This window comes from Hyperolius riggenbachi, chromosome 1, assembly GCF_040937935.1.
Source record: "Hyperolius riggenbachi isolate aHypRig1 chromosome 1, aHypRig1.pri, whole genome shotgun sequence".
NCBI lineage: Eukaryota > Metazoa > Chordata > Amphibia > Anura > Hyperoliidae > Hyperolius > Hyperolius riggenbachi.
Window position 1 is genome coordinate 566472074 of NC_090646.1, and position 20822 is coordinate 566492895.

Consider the following 20822-nt stretch of genomic DNA (forward strand, 5'->3'; position numbering starts at 1 on the left):
TAGACTTTGATTGTGAGTTGCATATTGCTATTTTCTAAGTTTCATGGCTTGGAGTTTAGGGTTAAAGTGTGCTTGTCCTGCTGACACTTGACACCTGGGACCCATTAGGCACTGAATCCAAAAGTGCATATTACTCTTCAGAAAGCAAAATAGTTGATCTATGTAATAAATATAGCTTTTTTTTGGCTAAAGCATGTGCATACATACATGTGCAGCCTTTATATGCCTATCCCAGCCCCCCGTCCCATCAGTCTATATAGACAGCATATACACTACTCTGAATGCTGTAGGAGTAACATCATTTAGAGCATGGCACTACTGGCCTGGTCAAAGCATTCACACATCAAGTTCATATCAAATTAGTTTTGTACAGTGGTATCTGCCTTTATACAATATTTACAATTTATCTCCATCCTGATAAAAAATACAGTATAAGGTAACATAAACAGTGAGAATGTGTGTGAGGCCGCGGGGCTTTCCTTTATCTGCCATGAGCAGATGCTGTTCTCTGTGATGCGTAGCATTGGCTAGCCGAGATTATTTTTCTTCCTCTTGCTTGGGCTGTGGCTGGGGTCTGGTTTCAGTTCACGATACTGCACCTGTTTAAACACACAAGTACAATACAGAATGATCAGATGGACATTCTCCTCTAATGGAAAGAATATGGAGAACTCTTTCCTGGCTTCTGCCTGAGAACAATATGATGGCCTTGCATGAGAATGGGGGCTACGGCTGGGATACGGAAACAAGAACTGAAGCGAGAAGTTGTATCAGCAATAAGTAAATCTCACCAGGACGTATAAGGCTTTGTGTAAGCTGTTCCCACCAAAGAGGAGGACAAAAAGTACAGATATTTTCACCATGTAACATGGCATTGATATTCATTTTATTTATTTCAATAGACTGATGCTACTTTTGAAGCTGAATTCCAGTATTCTACAATAAGCCTGGAAGCCCAGCCCTGACCTCATAGAGCATGGTACTAGAGATGCAACCGGGAAAAAATAGCTTGAGAAAGGATTAGAACCCACTTTGCAGCTTCATGTTTCCATTTTCAAAAAAGTAATCACTTCCTGTTCATACAGGAAGTGGAGAAATCTCCCCACACAGACAGCAACAAATTAAACTTTATAAGTAGCGTGGGGAGGTGGTGGTGGTGGTGGGGTTTTACAATCCCTGAGCTAGATTTACTACTATTATCCTGCATTCCCTGTTCTCTGGCACTGCCAGTTTTCATATTAAAGCCACAAGGCTCCATGGAAGTCCCAAAACATGGAGGTGAGGGGAAAACGCTTTAATCGGAACGCGGACGGCAATAAATACGTTTCTAACCCCTATCCACACTATTCAAAGAACAAATATGTGAAAAGTCCTTGAATTGGGCTTAAAAAAAATCCTAACTTTATATCTGAAGATACAAATCATGTGACCATTGCGACCCTTTGTTCTGCACCTGGACTGCAGGGCAAAGTCTGAAATGCTGGCAGTTCAGGTCACGCCCACTTTCCTGGTATGAGAAGAAAATTATTTCTGGAACTCCACTTTTTAAGTAATGTATAGTGTTTTTCTTTCATATTTTTCATATTTTCTTTCATTTACCTATGAAGTTTAGTCCTTGTTTCCACTTGCACCTGGGTTGCATGTATGCAATTTTCCGCACACTGTGTATTTGTACATTGAAAAACGGACACATTTTAAGCTGCTGTACAATGTAAGGGACATTTCACACTATGCTAAAGTGGCAGCTTCTCTATATAACTCAGAAAAGCTATGCCATTCTTGGTCCACAGCATTACTGTAATGGCCCGTACTCACGGGCTGCAAATGTTGCCTGTCGCCAGCACACGTGAGCGTGTGGGCGACAGGCCGGCGACAGCTTCTCGCCAGGTCCCTCCGCATACACACGCGGAAGAGGGACCAGCGGCGAGGCGGAAGCTGTCGCCGACGTTCCTCCTCCCCCCGCCGGAAGCTCCATTTGATACAATGGAGGTTGCTGTCGCTAGTCCGCGTACTCACGCGGACTAGCGACAGTTGCGGGGGAGGTGCGGCGGCGACTGTCGCCATGCGATTGAAACTTTCAATCGCATGGCGACATGAGCGGCGGGCGACAGTTCGGGGTGCGCGCGCGTGCGACGGCCCATACTCACGGGCGACCTGTCGCCGCAACACGCGCGCGCCGCGTGTTGAGGCGACAAAAGTCCCTCGTGAGTATGGGCCATTATGCTTGGGAGTAGAAGCAAGCTATTCTACAGCAACGCATACACTCTCAAATTAAATCAAAATGTCAAAATGAACTATCAGATCTAATGTTTTTTGTGTGACGAAAACCGCACATAAAGGCCAAATAAAAGCAATTATGATAAAGCTCCTCCCAGGTCCTCCCTTTTAGCCATTTTCTAGGCATTCTGCAGCTACCAATGGCTTTCCGGCATTCTCAGTGTACAGCTCCCAGCGTGTCACCTGACTAGCTTCTGGTGACGTGACAAACCAGGAGCCGTACATGGACGCTGGAAAGCCGTTGGGAGCTGCAGAATGCGTAGAAGACAGCGCTTGGAGGATCGGTGTGTTATTCCTGCTGCTCCAAAACCACCGCAAAAGCTCAGTCCGTTATCCTACTCAGGCATGCTGGTTAGTTGAGACTTCCGGTTGCCTGAGTTCCGAATAACAGGTACTTTGCTGTACATGGTTCTAGGATGGAGCCATTGCATTGTATGTCAACAACTTTTCTTGTTAAAATTATAAAATGATAATGTTAAATAAATTAGTGGAATTTAGTATCTTCTATCTTCTACAATACCCATTTGTTCATTGTCCTCCTAGAGACTGCACATATTTGTTACTACAGCATCTCTCACATTAGCTAGGTAACACAGGTTGCACTAATCGTACAACTCGCACTACCTTGTCAGCATCGGTAACTGTAAAATTCTCGTGCACTCCCTGCCAACTTTACCAGACATTACTAAATATGTCCCATTGGGGCATATTCACTAAAAGACGATAAAACTGCACTGCACAGCAATTTTACCGCCATTCACACTGGTGACATAAAGTATCCAATCAGACCAGTGCTACCTAGATAAAGTGAGTGCCGCTAAGGTAGCATGCGGTATGCAGCTTGAGCAGTTAGCATTACCTAGGTAACCCAGGTTGTGCTAATTGCGCACCATCGATCTATGCCTGCATTAGGTCACAGGGAAACAACATAACACTCACATATATCCTCTTTTCCCTATTGGTCAGTATTATTACAAAAAGCTCCAGTCACTCACCAGTTGCACATCAGATGGAACTCTGGAGAGGAAGTCAAGAATTTCATTATTGTCAATTGTGTAGGGGCTTCGAATTTTCTTTGTAAACTTATTGATTCCTGAAAGGAAACAGAAATAATCACAGGTTGTAACTTTGCTTTTCTAATAATAGGTATTGGTGGAATTCAGTGTTTTTTCGATGGAGAAAAATCAGGAGAAAAAGTAAGAACATGCCACACTAACCTGTTATAAACCTAGGGCTAGTTTCACACTGGGGCATTACATTTCATTGCCTTATAACAAACCTATAACGCAACTACAACATTTGCTGTGGCATGCGCTGTAACGCACACAAAGAAGCAACTGACCAATGAACGCCTTCATTGATTAACATTGAGGGTGTGTCACTGTGTGTGATTCTAGCACCGTTGTAACATTCTTATTCTTCTAAATAGCACCGCAACTAATGGGGTGGGAACTGTTCAAAGATTTTGAATCGCACCACAACACAGTGTGCTAAACTGTGCCCATTACAATGTAATACAACTTGTTAGTGTGAAAGCAGACTTAGGCAACATAATCTGACCATTCAGTGAAAAACACACATGCTAGATCCAATGCAGGTAAAAAAGGGTACGATAAGCACTTGTAAATTTGGGAACAGCTACGGGCTGCTATATAATTGGTGGCTATGGCAGTGCCCGCTGTGTAATGCGGGCTCCCCAGTCACCCTACTGCAGCGTTATTTGGCACTTGGCTATAATATAGCTGAGTGCTGGAGTAATTTTGGTGCCCAGCAGGGGAGCATTCCGGAGTTACACCTCAATAGCCTACAGCTAGAGCGCAGGGCTGCAGCTGCGCGTGTCCCCGGCTGCCTGCAGCTTCTCTGTCCTCAGCCCTAGGAGAGCAGAGTTAATGCTGGGAGTGTATGTGAGGTCTGTCTAACGGGCATGCGGCAGCGGGGGAGGTTGCTTTGTGTGTGTGTTACTGATATAGTAGAATATCTGATTACTGATACAAAAAGAGAAACACCAAGAGCCCAATATAGTGTAGTATGTATTGGATTTGATGGATAGTGTAAGTAAATTGATACTCACAAAGCTAAACACTTTAAAATTACTGAGGAGGCAGTGGTGGACTTACCTCCTCAAAGCAGACATGAAACTGTCAATTTTCAAAGGTTTAGATTTATTAATATACTTCAGAAAACAATTGCAATGCGTTTCACAGGTGTGGCCCCGCTTCATCAGGCAATAAGGGATGGAACATACAGCAACTGCTTTGAGGAGGTACCTCAGTAATTTTAAAGTTTTTAGCATATTTTATCCTGTTGGCACCTCTGTTCAATTCCTGCAATATCTGGTTACTGATATTCTACTTTTGGCAATGCCCCTGCTCTTTTAACAGGCGCCTTTTTTAAATGGACTCCCTAGAATTAAGGTACCATCATTAGTGGAACTGTATGTCTAAATTATGAGAAGGTCCCAAGTCACAGGAACGGTGCTAACTAACTGGGCTAAACTTTCATTTTTAGCCCAAACTTTTGGATGCATAATTTGAATATGGTAAACAAGAAGCGATGTGATTATAGTTTTGGTTTCAGTATCCAGGCAGTGAAAATAAACTTGTCAAGCCATCATGTGGCAGAATGAGGATGATCTGGCCCCGCGCTCTGTGTGCTGGCAGAAGTGCTGTCATCTGGGAGATCTCTGTGAAGACCTTTGTATCTAATAAATGATGAGAGCCAACACTTGCTTCAATCTCTTTAGTGCTGGTGTGGCATGTCATACATTATGTTGTAGTCACTACAGCATAAAGCCATTAAGCATGAAGAGGTCCATTAGGGACACAGGGAAACAGCCTGTTTTTAGCAACATTAACAAATTGTTTTTGAGTCCTGTGCTGTAAAGCAGTGACATAGAAAACGATTCTCAGGTGCTGTGTGTATGGGCTGAGGAATAAACACACACAATGCTGTATTATCCAGATAAACAGAACAACAGCAGACGGAACATTAGCTAAGTAATGCAACATATTTATACCAGAAAAACTGAAATCATTCAGTGACCATCAAATATTAGCATGGAATGAAATCACACATCTGGAGTACGTAGATGTGAATTGTATTACCTGACATATTTATAATTCAGTTTAACCAGTCTTTTGCTCCACCACCTCATTATATATATATAGTCATGCAAGATGACAAGACATGTGACCTCTGTAACTATATTCCCTGCCTGCAGCCCGGTCAGAGGACCTTCAAAGTGTATTGGTACTCTTGTAGCCTGGTCACAGACTGGTCTACACTTCCAATTATGATTGGCCAGTCACTGACCAATTTTACCACCTCCATGTAGTATGGATGTGGTAAAATCATACAACATGGAGGTAGTATAATTGCTCAGTGATTGGCCAATCATAGTTGGAGGTGTGTACCAGACTTAAGAAGCAGGTGTATGTGTGTGTGTGTATACACATCTAGTTTTGATTGGCTAATCTTGCCACCACCATGCAGCATGACAGCTTACTTACACAATCTGTTTATAGCACTCAAAGGGCTTGATTCACAAAGCGGTGCTAACCTACTTAGCACGTCTAAAGTCTTTAGACGTGCTAACCAGGGTGCTAAGTAGGTTAGCACCGAATTATCTGATTCAGAAATTCGGTGCTAACCTACTTAGCACCCTGGTTAGCACGTCTAAAGAGTTTAGACGTGCTAAGTAGGTTAGCACCGCTTTGTGAATCAAGCCCAAAATCTGTTGGCAATCATGGAAGTAGTAAAATTAGCACATGGAAGGGGTAAAATTAGCCAATCAAAATTAGAAGTGTATATGCACCCCAAAGGTGACCATACAAGGTACAAGAAAAATATTTGAGTTTACCTCAATTAGTTAAAAAAAATGGTTTTACAGAATCAAGTTTTTTTTTTTTAATTCGAGTGAAAAATTTGACCAAATTTCCTGTTTTTGAATGGTGTAGGATAGATTGAAAATGTTGTAATTTATAGACACAAACAGTTTTAGAAAAATTGTGATGGATGAGAGCAATGAACATTGCAATAGACCGTGATTGGCTCACACTGTATGAACTTATATTCATACATAGGTTGTTTATCAGTGCCCAGATAATTATGGAAAGCTTATATAAAGACAGATTTAAACTAAAGATTTGTAACTAAACAGCACAAGCAATACATATCCCTTGATTTAGTGTAAACTATTTTTAATCACAATACAATAAAAAAACACAACTGTTTTGTAAGGCAATGCAGGCAAAAGACAAGCAGGGTACCCATGGGAGAGGGAGATAACAGCAGTCACGACCCGCAGTAGCACATTAGTAATTCATTAAGTTATTCCTGGCCATCGCTCTGATCCTGGAGATGGCTGCAGTGACTGCCAGCTACCGTCTGCCAATGCCGCCTTTTCAACATGTAAAAATATGCAGCATGCAGGGATGTTTTATAAACACTATTTCCTGGCAAATATCTCATAAATCCTCCATGCATGCTCAGATATGTACTATATTAAGATTACCGGAAAAACATTCAAAAATAGATAAAAAAAAAAACAAACCAAAACAAAAAAACAGTTCTCACCACTCAAAAATGTATTTACCACTTTTATCCACAATGCACTTTGGCACAGCTGGAAGGCAGACTGCCAGCAGACTGCTACGCTCTCTGGCTAACCCACATGGCTACCAACCCACATGGCCTTTAAAACCTTGGCTTTTAAAACCTTCATCCCCAACCCTTCTAAACCACTCTTGTCTGAATATTATTAACAAGGGGCTCACTCCATGTGCCCCAAAATGTGATCCTACAGGTCTGTTACCCTTTAAAAATATAATCTTGAATGTTTTAATATTATAACTTTAGTTCAACATTATAGTACGGAAAGTATTTTCAGCAAACAGAGAAAAAATTGTTCTGCGCAGGGAGTGCATGGCAATTTTACCTGCACTGATGCCAGTTACGTAGCACAAATAGCCCAACTCCCGTTACCTAGTTAGGATATCGCTACATTTACCTGTATGATATTACCGCTTTTTCCTGCCACCAAGTCCAAATTAGCTTGCAGCACTTTTGAATATAAGCCTTTTAGAGCAAGTCTGAAGTTAAAAAAACACACAAACAAACAAACAAACCGGTACTCCCCTAAGGAGAGGGAAGGCTTCCCGTTCTGCCAAACGGTGTCCTCGTCCCCCTGCAGGCTCCTCCATTTGAAACTCCCACTGCGGGAGCCTTCAGACGGTTTTGGAAGCACTAGGGCTCCTGAACACCGACTGCTTAGTACCACACACGTGCGCAGTAAAGAGGGGTCCGTCTTCGGGAGCCCAAGTTCTTCCAAAGACTCCCAAAGCCAGCCCAACGTGGAAGAGAGCAGTCTATGACCCATGGGACATAGACTGCTAACGGGAGAACATATGGGGCAACATGGCAACCATGAGGAGACTGAGAAGGCTCTATAGGACCCAGAACCTTCCTTCTCCTTAGGTGAGTATCGGTTTGTTTGGTTTTGTCATATATTTATTATCCCACATTTAGCAATCTTCCAGGGTTATTTACTAAAGCTGAAGTGGCTCAGTAATTTGTCTACCCAGAATGCCACACTACTGGCAATGAGGCCATGTCAGGCAATAGGATGGCTGGAGAAAGAAGGCAATCTGATTGACTGCAATGGGTTGCTGCACTTTGAAAACACGTAAGGTACATAGAAATAGCACTCAGTGGATTATGATACCAGAGAACATGTTCCCTTCAGTACACAATCAAACTCCCGGCTTTCACAGAGAACCATGAAGGTCAGCAATCCCTGGAATTCAGCAAATATATTTTCTTCTTCATTGAACATTCATAAAACCTTTCCCATTCCTGTGCTTTATGAATGTTCAATAACGAACACGTTTTACTCACTGAAGTCCAGGGAGTGCTGCCTCTTATTGATCACCTTCCACATCATCATTGCTCTTTGCACTGCTTTAATAAAGGCTCTGCCAGAAAATAAGAGGGAATATCTTATTTTTGGCGTTTCCTGAGAATGGTAAAAAGCAGTGGAGCGTTTAGCTTGCCTGTGTAGTCCTATATCTGAAGTCTCTGTTTTATTTGGATTATACCATTAAGGTCCGAGTGGGCCCAAAACTGAACAAAGCAAATTCTAATGGCAATCAGCATGATAGGCAAATATAAACAGTGTATTGAAGAGAAGAGTGTACAGAATGCCCTTTTCTTAGACTAAATGTACTTGGAATTTCAGTATAACCTACTTGTTCCTTTTTATGGACTTTTATGGCAGGCCATGTGTCACTCAAATCAGAAAAAATACGGTATAATCTGGTTATAGTAAACTCTGTTATAGTAAAACTCTGGGTATAGTAAACTGAATGTCCAGATCCCTGCCAAACACCATTATAAGTAAATGGGAGTAACACCTGTATCCGGCAATAGTGGTATGGGTGCTATGGGTGTGAAGGTTACGATGTCCACACTTGTTCTATAACCCTTGTAAGATGGGCCACCTAGGCTGTGAGGGTCACCTAGGGGAGGGAAGGGAAAGGGTGTGAACAATGGGGGCACCGCCAAAGGTATGCTGGGGGGCCCCATGATTGGTAGTTACGCCCCTGTGCATCACACCTTAGTTAGACCCATGAGCTGTGGTCAGTGGGCTGGCTGCTTGTTGCCTACTCACTATCTGCACGCTACTCTAAGGCCTCATTCACATTGCTTTCCACTCGCATTAGCGGTCGGGTTTTTTCTTACCCAATTTTTTTTTGATTCCCGGCGCTTCGGCAGGCATTCTGTGTTTGGAAAAAGGGCTTTTCTAAGCACTTTTCCCGAGCCTTTTTTTTTAGTTCTCTCCCTGACGCAAGTCAGGAAATGAGCTCTTTGACCCGGAAAAGAATAAATACAATGTATTTATTCTTAAAAAAGCTCACGCAATCGCTGCACAAAGTGATTTTGTGAGCGTTTTGCGTTTTTCCTATATTTTCCATACAGGCAAAATTGCCTCAAAAATGGTACATGCAACGCAATCAAAAACGAACCGCTCAGATGTGAACTCTCTCATAGTGAATCATTGCACAAGCGCTTTCAGGGTGATTTCGAAAAATCGCCAGCGCTTAAAAAAATCACATTGCACCTCTAGTGTGAACGAGCCCTGATGGCCTACTTGGATTACCTCAAAGGCACCAGCCGGTGAGACCTATGCCTCCTGTGTAAGCTGCTGCCTGATTAGTGAAGGAATTACCTTTCATCTGTAAATGTATTTATCATTTGAAACTGTCAACCCAAGCTGGCTCTCCAAGAGCAACCACTGTGTGAGAGAGGTGGAATGGACTAACATAAATGATGACCAATAAAGGGCTAATGCAGTGACTAGTGGTAGGATCTATGTGGCCCCTTTAGTCTGAGGGTTCTGGTGTTTTTGCAATCTCTCTTCTGTTAGAACTCTAGTTCTTTCAGAACTTGCCTTGTTGCATTTTGGACGTGGTTGGGCCTTAAACAATAAACTTCTATGAAACGCAAATGACTCTTTCACCATGACAACTATACACATTGCAATTAGTTTACCACACTTCACATCACTCATGTTGCCTTCGTTAGTGTGTCACTGTGTAGCCATATAGGATGAAACCATGTTTGTGAAACATAAACTTTGCTAAAGATCCCCATGGGCATATACTGTATGCTGCTTATGCTTCCCAGAGATGGTTGACAGTGGTGAGTTCACCTGTCAACCAGTTCCAGTGGAGCACTGGGTGCTTGAAGGTGGAAGGTGGTTGTAGGTATTCAGCATTGGCGATAGTACAGTGAACAGCAGTGTACCGATGTATGTACATCTGAGCATGCGGCAGCTGTTCACTAAACTGCTATATGATTACTATGCATACACAGCACACAGCAATGTTACTGGTACTTACACAACTAACGTAGTGCATTATACTAACGATGCTTACATTACCTAGGTAATGTGAGTTGTGCACTGTGCGCAAGGTGCGCTAACTCAGTTGTGTACATACTGGTACACTTGCCATGTGCTGTGTGTGCATGGCCATTTTTCTGGCATATAGTGAATATAGCCCAAATGTCTGACCATCGCACAATATCCACACTACATATCACCCAGTGTCACAATGCAGGTACGAGCAACGCCATTTGTTGCATTATACAATAACTGAATGGCAGTGGATCCCTGGCAGATCAGTTACCACTTGGCCATCACCAGTTCAGCCATTCATGTGAATTAGCTACACCATAGAAATGCAACATTCATTAAAAAACAGGAATGCATAAACAGGATTTTCACAGCACATAAAGAAAATTAACTTTGGGAGCTTTCTGTACACCTAACAGTGACTCATTTACCAAGTTTGCAAAAAACATGTTAACCACTTGAGGACCGCAGTGTTAAACCCCCCTAAAGACCAGGCTATTTTTCATAAACTGGGCCACTGCAGCTTTAAGGGCTCGCTGCAGGGCCGCACAACTCAGCACACAAGTGATTCCCACCCCCTTTTCTCTCCACCAACAGAGCTTTCTGTTGGTGAAGTCTGATCGCTCCCCGAATGTTTTTTTTTTTTCTTGTTTTTTTTAATAAAAATGTCATTTTTTTAAAATAAATTTCCCTCCCTCCTACCCCCAGTCAGCCTATCACTGTGATTAGTTGTGATAGGCTTCAGCCTATCACCGCCAACCGCTTCTGTGTCCCCAGTGTCACACGGCTGTCCCCAGTACAGCGCTGCCTTAGATCGCAGCACTGTACAGGTATATTAGACAGCGGTTTCACCGTCTAACAGTCTCCAAGTGGCGATTGCAGCTGGGAGACTGAAGGCGGAGCTAGCCCCATAGAAGGCCGTTCACGCCAATCGGCGTGGAGCCATCCTGGGGCTGCCGCTGCGTTCACTCCAAATGGCGTGAAGTGGTCGGCAAGAAGTTAAACTGGAATGTCAACAAAATCATATCAGCCTTCGAACTGCAATAGAAAGGTAATTTTTAGAATACTCAGTTTGAGAGCAGCATTGATATATGCTGTATTTTTCTACTCTATTGATGTATGCTGTATTCATTCTATTAACCTGTTTACGACCGCGTCACGCCGATGGGCGTGGCTGCGGCGGCAGGCCCAGGACCGCCTAACGCTGATTGGCGTAAAGTCCTGGGGCTGTAATTTGCATGAGACCGCGTGCACGGTGCGCGCGCATCTCATGCTCGGAGGGCGGAGCTCCGCCCCCTCTTCAGTCTCCAAGCGGCTATTGCCGCTCGGGAGACTGTTAGACGGCGTGATCGCCGTCTATTTACACTGTGCAGCGCTGCTATCAGCAGCAGCACTGCACTGGGGACAGCCGTGTGACACGGCTGTCCCCCTGGGGGACAAGAGAGCGATCAGCTCTCATAGGCAGAAGCCTATGACAGCCGATCGCCGTAATTGGCTGGCTGTGGGGAGGGAGGGAGGAAGGGAAGGGTTTTAAGGAGACAGGGTAAAATAAAACAAAACACATGAACAATAATATTTATTTTAAACAAAATAAACATGGGGGAGAGATCAGACCCCACCAACAGAGAGCTCTCTGTTGGTGGGGAGAAAAGGAAGGGGGGGATCACTTGTGTGCTGTGTTGTGCGGCCCTGCAGCTTGGCCTTAAAGCTGCAGTGGCCAATTTTACTATAAATGGCCTGGTCACTAGGGGGGTTTAGCCCTGCAGTCCTCAAGAGGTTAATAAAAGTTAAGATCACCTTTAAAGCAAACCTGAAGCGAAAAAAATTAAAAACGTATGATATAATTAATTGTGTAATCCGGATAATGAATAGAACATTAGTACCAAAGAAAAGAGTTATATATTTTTATTTTCAGTTATATAGCCTTTGTTGTAACATTGCATCATACTGTCACATTTGCAGTTTTAAAACCACACTCTGCTTTTTAAGCTATAAAACAAAGCAGGAATAATGACCCTTTGAACTTTTCTGCAGTAAAAACTTCTCAAGCTGTCTCTCACTGGGCCAGATTTATCAAAGCATTACCGACAGTTTTTTCTTCTAAAACTGTTCTAACCAGCAGAAGAACAGTTCTGCATGATAGTAAGAAACTTCCCAAAGCCTATGTAATAGCGTCAGTTTAGCGTGGATTTTTAGCGCTACACTACAGTTAAGAAAAGTGGAAATCTATTCCTTAACTGCTGCAGATTAAGAAGTGCTCATTAGCAGTTCTCCAGATAGTGCAGGCTAGATGTGAATTGTGAAGGGCTCCTCCCCTCTTACTCAGAGCTTGCTGACAGCAGGTGTATTGGTTACCTCAGCAACAGCAATTCCCTTCACACACTGCACTGCCTGAGAGACCTTTCTAACTCCTTCTATTCCTTACAGTTTAAGAAGGAATCTGCACTATTTAGTGATTTCTTAAGATGTCTGAGACAGTTCTGCACGGATTTCTAATAACCTACTAATATTTTGTCTCAGACACTTGATAAATCTGGTACACAGTTTCTTGGATGTTTAAGCGCTTCAGAAAACAGGACTGTATTCTACCCAATTTGGTCGAATAGCTCAGAAAAGCTCTTTGCTACTTATGTTCTATTTTACTACACATATAATTCATTATCTCATAAGTTTATTTTTGCTCCAGGTTTGCTTTAAATAAGCCACACAAACGTGACTTTTTTTGTAAAAAGCAGACTATATGTTGTGTGGCTAGCATAATGTACAGAAATGAAGGAGGACAGTAACTGAAGCAAGTGTTTACAATGTAGCGGTATTACAGAACTCCCGTTTCCTTCAATCAGACAGGCTCTCCCGGATCATAAATGTTGCAGCTGCTGAAACTATAAGTCATCCTCTTAAGAAACACTTATCAGTGGAGAGCATCAGTGGTCCAACTAATATGTTACCTACCCCACAGAAGGACGAGGTATCTGAGCGGGATAAAATATAGCACGGCCGTGGCGACACACAAGGCGATAATTACCATCCAGGTTAGGAATGGGACCGTCCAGTTGAACGTGCTGCATGGAAAAAAATGACATGAGTCACAGGCCTAATCCTCTCATATATCTAACGGAAGACATAACAAATAAAGTGCGCGGGGCTAAATGAGACAGGCAGACGTATTACTCTTCCTGCCTTCCTCGTGGAAGCACGCAAGAGGAAATGCCGAGATAAATGATGCCAAATAAATTGTATGGCAACAGCATTAGAGACAATGGCTTCTATTAATCACTCCTCAATATCCAATAACTCACTTACTAGAAATAATACGCTGAACTGAGAATATTGACCGCCAGGCGCTTCATCATGAATTATAACATTTTGTAAAATGTCTTCATGCATCAGGAGAATGGATCTAAGCGTTTAACCAGACATACTATTATAATATAGAGTGACACAACTCATACAGAGGGGCCTGTATCAGATTTTATGTACACTGGCATGATGTACAGGCTTGGATATGAACGTGTCAACAACTGTAAAGGCTTTTTAACCTCTGATCCCATTCCTTTCTGGCCACTCTGGTGAGTATTGGTGGAGAGTGAAGTGTGTATAAGGATCACCTTACAGGCAACCAGTCACTGCAATACACACAGCATATTTACCTCTCTGGGCACATACAATGCTATAGAATTTGTTACGTCATTTGATTTTAACTTGGAACATGGTCTGTTTGAATAAGATCTCCAATGAGCGGCAGTGGTGTAGCAATAGGGGATGCAACTGCACCGAGGCCCTTGAGCCAGAGGGGACCACCCTCAATGGTAGTATTAGCTCTTTATTGGACCTTTGAAGGTAATGATGGCTTCTACAGATGCTTTAAAAACATCCCCTGCCTACACCTCTAATACTGTGGATGTCCTTGGCAGGTTTTGGTGCGCCATATGAATTGTTATGTATAGAGTGCTTGGGATGCCCAATGTAAAACTTGCTCCTTAGCTACGGCACTGATGAGTGGGCTTGGCAGAGTCCTTCACTCATTCCCAATTCTATTTAGGACTAAGATATCCTTTAATCCCTCTCTGGTGAAGAGAAGCCATATTTAAATGCCTCTTTAGCACCAGCAGCATCTAGGCACATGCCCAATGAGACTCAAGCTTGGTTCACACATAAATCTGAACATTTCCAGTCTGGTCCAGTACTGTCCTGTCCTGTCAGTTTTGTATCTTCTTTTTTTTCTATCAGTTTTACCTGACTGGACCAGAAATGTGCACCTTTTATGTGTGAACACAACCATAGAAGCACATACAAAACTGACAGGACTGGACCGGATCAGAAATGTACACCTTTTATGTGTGAACACATCCATAGAAACACATGCAAAACATGCCAACTGCCAAAAACTGACAGGATTAGGCACCTTTTTATGTGTGAACCAAGCTGGTAAATCCTTTCCTGGGTGTTATTCATACTGATCAGTCATGGGACAAATGTTTTCCAGAAGGTGCTTAAAAAATCTTTGTTATCAAGCACATCCCTGTTCCTACTGAAGCAGGTTATTTGGGCGCCATCAACAGTGCAAAACGGTAGTTCGGGGCTCCAGCAGTTGCCAGACCCCGAATTACAACTCCCTCTGAGTTTTAGTGGCAGCAGGGAGAGTTGTCATTCGGCTTGCCTTGCTTCGAACTGCCTGTCGCCCAAATAATATGTAATCATTCCTACTTCCACAGTTACCCCAATCACTAGGCTTATTTCCTCACTGCAGGTACACCGCCCCTGTTTGCTCATGTAAACTCCACTACATACCTTGACTCTTCCTCTGCTCTTTGGAAGAACAAAGAGAAATCGAGAGCCCGATATGGTGTAGTATTGTTAAGTTGGTTGTGGTTAAAAGCAAAATATTTAGATATACTCACAAACATGGGTTACCCATAGGCAACCACTTCAAGTGCAGGTGGGGAGTATTATAACCTGACCCCACTCAGGTTTTTAAGATGTCGCTCTCTGTAGATAGGAAATGGGGTAGCACCCCTCCACCGAGGGTGGACTCAAGATTTCAGCAAGGCTTGGTGTACAGAGGCGCCAGAGTAGAATAAAAACGTTTAAAAACCGTCTAAAAGAGGGGGATGTTCAGGTGGACTTACCTCCCTCAAAAATATAAAACTCAATTGAGTCACAATATATCAATACAAAAATATTTTATTGAACTCCACTTAGTGCAACGCGTTTCGCAGGTGTGGTCCTGCTTCATCAGGCAAACAGGAGTATAACTCAATGGGTCTAGATGCAGAAGTGAGCGCCTCACTTCTGCATCTAGACCCATTGAGTTATACTCCTGTTTGCCTGATGAAGCAGGACCACACCTGCGAAACGCGTTGCACTAAGTGGAGTTCAATAAAATATTTTTGTATTGATATATTGTGACTCAATTGAGTTTTATATTTTTGAGGGAGGTAAGTCCACCTGAACATCCCCCTCTTTTAGACGGTTTTTAAACGTTTTTATTCTACTCTGGCGCCTCTGTACACCAAGCCTTGCTGAAAAAAAAACTTCCTCTGCTCTTGGTAACACATAAGGGTGTGACTTACGGGAATATTTTGTTTTCTTTTCTTTTTTTAGCTAACGGATTGCTGTTTTTCTTCTTTTACTCAAAGGTGTTTCTGTCACAAAACTGAAAGCAAGGTGAAGAATTATTTTCTGTCTTTTTCTGCCTAACCATTTTTATCCCATGGCTCATCTTTACAACTGTCCATGATAGAGTTTAAAATAAAGTGTAGTTGTCCTAGATATGGTCTTTGTGTGGCAGTTTAAATTGACATATTGATACTCACTTTTTTATCCTCTCGCCCAAAGAAGCTACTTCATCAAGCACATTCTGTACGCTGACGCAGACCTCCTGGATGGCATATAGTTTATTCATAAATCCTTTCTTCTCACTGTCCTAGAAAAAAGGTTTCAATGGAGGTTATTTATTGTACAACAGATAGATTTTCCACCAAGTAACCTGCAGAAATCTTCTAACAAACAAACTTTGGAAACTGGATTTTGCAGATAACTTGTACATTTTTCTTTACTTTTCTTTGCACGAAAAAGTACCCAGTACCTTGTCACAAGTATTTTACTCAGTTTTGGGCACTTTCCTAATGTGATAATCATATTATAGAGGGCTGAGAGGAGGTAGGTATTAAGTAGGAAATGTCTCTTTATGCCTGCAGTCTCTATGTGGTTATGAGAGGGACAGCATTGTTTACCATGTTCAGAATGATGGGATGAATTCACAAAAGATTGGTAAACTTAACTTAACTTGATGCATGATCAGTGAACCGGCATATACACAATTTAAAAAGCAAGTTATCCAAATTGAGTGACTCACAATTATAATGTTTTTGTAAAAGGCAAGTTAAAGTGCAAGCGCGTTATGTGCGAAATGGGCATCAGGCATTACTGCCCAGCACCCACCGCTACACTAGCTTGTCTCCATACACCAGTATGTAATATTTTTGCCATGCACAATATGGCTTGTTGTGATGCATTTGCACAATTTGAATAAAGCAACTATCAGCAGTGCCGACTTTTTCCTCCACTGTTTGATGTACTACAGACTGTGTATATGGTCAGAGCACACGCACTTCCTGCTGACATACCAGGCAGAGGAGCATCAAGGAACTAGAGGTCCATATTTCCCTTTTTCTTCACCCCCCACCCCTACACCGTACTTTACCCTGCAGTGCCAGCAGCCTGTTTTCTTTTTCCTCAGGCAACTTAAAGTACACCTATGAGCAAAACATAACAAAAACTTAAAAGTTAACATACTTACCTCAGTAGAGGGAAGCCTCTGGATGGTCCAGACTCTTCCCATGTCCTCCTTGCCCAAATTGAGTAACTCAATAAATACGTGCATCACTTAAGTTGTTTGTGTAAAAGTCAACTTAAAGTACACTATGAGCAAAACAAAAAAGCAAAAGTTAGATATGCCCCTTAGTAGAGGGAAGCTGCCACATCCTCCTCGACCCAACCACTGCTCACCGGGACCCTCTTCTTCTTCTCAGCTGTGCTCCCGTCCATGTACTGGCTTAGCCGTACTGCACAGGCACCAGTACGATCCACACCTGCATAGTACTGCAAAGCCAAGCGACCATCTATTGTGCTACTGCGCAGGAACATAGTATAATCATGCATGCACAGTACAGCCGCACTCCTACAAGGACCAGAGCATGGCCAGGAGAACATATTTGAAAAAGTCTTGTCAAATGTGTTCAGTGAATCCCAGTGCTGGAATGGTTGGGTGGAGGAGGATGGGGAAAACGTCTGGAGTGTCTAGAGGATTACTACTACTGAGGTAAATATCTACCTTTTACTTTTCATGTTTTTTTTTTGTTTCCATGTGTACTTTAAGTGATCATTGTACTGTTTATAGTGATCTGCACAATTTTTGTAATTTGCTACGTCAATTGCATAAATGTTGGTAAACTTAATGTGTGCTGGCGGATATAGGTTACGTTTAGTGAAGTTTTGTGAATTTAGCCTCCGTGTCTCTTTCTCTTCTAGGAACTTATTTTTTAAACAATTCATTAATTTTGTTAATTTCTTTTTTGAAATGTATTTTTCCCCCCATCCTGTGCGGCATTTATCTAAGTACCCAAATGTTTTACAGAAGTCATAAATAAGTTGTGAATATAATGAGGTTTCAAGACGGAGATGAAATTACATAAAATAATATTAAATATTGAGGGCTTATTTATATGCAGCCTTATTATATTGTTGTTGCAGCAGGCAATATCTCCTTTGTAATATTGAATATCATCAGCATTTACTAATGGACAATTCTGCAGGCATGAAAAGTGAAGGACTGTGGTGTAGCAATAGGGGATGCAGAGGTCATAGCTGCACTGGGGTCCCTGAACCAGAGGGGCCCATTAGGGGCTCTCCTTTATCCATCTTCTTAGCTTTTCATTGGTGCTATGCTGGTAATGAAGACCTCTATGTCTGCATTGTATAGTGGTAATCCTTAAAGAGACTCTGAAGTCTCAAAAAAAACACGTTTTTACTTAAATAACTTCATTAGCACTAATGCCCTACCTGAAATGCCGCCTCCCCATGGCTGAAATCTCTATTAAACCCTATGAAATCCCTGGGGGAAGATTTGAGCAGCACTTCCTAGAGCTTTAGGCAGTAGCTCTGCCTCTACTCCCATCAACCGACGCTGATTGCCGCCTCTCGCGGCCCCTCTTAGTCTTCTTTCACTGCAAGGGGCAGGGGAGAGGCGGCGATTAGCGCTGATTGACGAGAATGGAGGCAGAGCTACAGCCCAAAGCTTTGCCTTCCCCAGCAGCAAAATCCACAACCAAGAAAGTCGTGGATTTTTGCCCTGGGATTTGGGGGTTTAATAATGATTTCAGCTGCGGGGATGCAGCGTTTTAGACAGGGCATTAGGGCCCTTTTCCACTAGCAATCACTAGCGTTTGCGCTAAACAGTAGCAATTGCGATTCAGCAAAGTCCTTTTTTTCCCCCGAGGATTGCGATTTTGCAATGCACTGCATAGCACAGCAAAATCACTGCAATAATCGCTCCGCAGCGTGATCGTGTTTTTGTAAAAATCTAATCACGGTAGTGGAAATTACCTACCGCGATTCCTATGTTATTTAGCAAACCCTAGCGATTTTAAAATTGATAGCGATTTGCGATTCAGCAATCGCAATCACTCTAGTGGAGAAGGGCGCTTAGTGCTACTGAAGTTACTTAAGTAAAAACGTTTTTTTTTGAGACTTCAGAGTCTCTGTAACATACGGTTACCTTACTCTGGTTACACCTTTCTGATACTGCAGCTGTGGCAAGTTTTGGAGCTCCATATCAATAGAGTGCTTAGGGCCCCCTGTAAAACTCACACTGGGGCCACAAGCTCCTTAGTTACGCCACTGGCCAAGGAGCCTATTTATAAAGAGCTGGAATGTCATTTGTACCGCTGGATAACAAACTGAACATTAGCTGAAGTTGTTTACCAAACTTGTGAAATTTCTAAATTTGGAAATATTTGTAACTTTGCAAGTTAGTCTTCAGGATTCCTCCATAATCACAATCTGGCACTTTTCTGATCTTCATCACAAATAAGGTGAAAAGTATTAATCACTGTTTTGATCATCTTGAAGGGGCTGATGAGATGCTGCAAAGCATGAAGATGTGTAATAAACTTCCCTTTAGATCACATTTAAAGAACTGGCAGGTACAATGCTTGCCCGCTTTGACTTCTAGAGAAAGGTGCATATTTACTAAATGATGGTAAAACTGTTATGCTATGTCAGTGGCATGAGTACGTGCCCATAGCAATTTTACTTTAAAAGGAGGAGTGGTAAGTATCGTATATTTGCTGTTATTACTGCTGTAGGTCCATATTGACTGACAAAACCAATCTTTGGAAGTACTACACATTCACTGACAACTTTTAGGACATCACTGTCTGGAAATTGGTGACCATGCAGGGTTTTCTTCATAGCAATAACGAGGAGTTAATGACTTGGTGCAAGCCCTGGGGGAAAGGAAGGCTGTGGGAATATATATAGTGATACACATAAAGTGATCTCAAATGGCTTTAGTTGCACTTCATTCTTGTGGCTGTTGGTGCTGAGCTTTGTCACGCAATAGCAGCATATTTTTTTTAACTCATAAGTTTATTGTACACATTGATAACCATACACACAAGTACAAAATGAGTAGTACTTATAATCAAGTATACAAAGAGATATTATAACAACCTTGTGACATGGTTCGCTACTAATTCTTTATAACAGGTTGTACATATTTTATAAGTCATATTACTAAGTATCAATGTCCATAGCACTGCTGAAAAAGGTAAGAAAGAAGTCATAAAGCAAAGAAAGAGGAAAGGAGAAGCCTCTGGTCCCTTTGGCCTCCACACATACCCCCCAATCAGCAGATTATGTTTGTATCAGTAAGGGTCCACCATATCTATGCAAACAGTCACAGAAGTGATCCATCGCCCTACATGGTAGACTATATTTTGCTCAGCCATGGTGCCCCAACTCTGCCTAATTTTTTAGGACTGAGTTAAGCTTTCCAAGATTGCACAGTTGAGCCTCCCTGTTCTTTCCATTTTTTGCGATCTCTTTATGAGCCTAGAAGCATAGAAGGTGAACCAGATATTGGTATAATAGACCTAGAAGCACAACCCTGGCTAAGCACATGACATTTGTGGACAGTATAACATTGATAATTTGAACAATAGCCTTCCAGAAATCATGAATTATGGGGCAGCTGAACATGTGGATGAAGGAACAAAGCTGATTACCCCTTTTGGGGAAGAATTCTGAGTTTGACTTAATTTTATGCACACAAACTCCGGTGAGATAGGTTCAATGTATGATTTTTTTTTTGGATAAGGTGGTCTCTAGCTGATATTGATATCTTGATAAAGGTGTCTAAGACCTCTTTCCAGTCTTTCTCATCGAGATCTGAAACTTCCTCTTTCCATTTGTTGTGACATCTGACCACTCTCGAGACTGCCAGTCCATCAGTTCAAAGTATAGTGCTCAAAGGGGCTTGTCCAGGTACTCCAAAAATATTTTTCTTTTCACACTGGCAGGACTCTAAAGAAGGAACCACTGTCGAAAATTAGGTTTGAAAAAGTGTGTC

The 20822-nt window shown here is 42.3% G+C and overlaps 1 protein-coding gene across 6 annotated transcripts in view; it reads right to left on the reverse strand.

The window, feature by feature from the left end:
• Window positions 1-359: 359 nt before the first annotated feature.
• Window positions 360-20822, reverse strand: part of MCTP1 (multiple C2 and transmembrane domain containing 1) — a 980166-nt gene continuing 959703 nt past the window's right edge. For all 6 annotated transcript variants that reach the window (XM_068247591.1, XM_068247583.1, XM_068247617.1 and 3 more), the window contains 4 exons: window positions 16006-16115; window positions 13142-13251; window positions 3273-3370; window positions 360-599 (listed from right to left, as the gene is read on the reverse strand). In XM_068247591.1, coding sequence (XP_068103692.1) covers window positions 528-599; window positions 3273-3370; window positions 13142-13251; window positions 16006-16115 — 390 coding nt within the window. In that variant the 3' untranslated portion in view covers window positions 360-527. The remainder of the gene's footprint in view (window positions 600-3272; window positions 3371-13141; window positions 13252-16005; window positions 16116-20822) is intronic.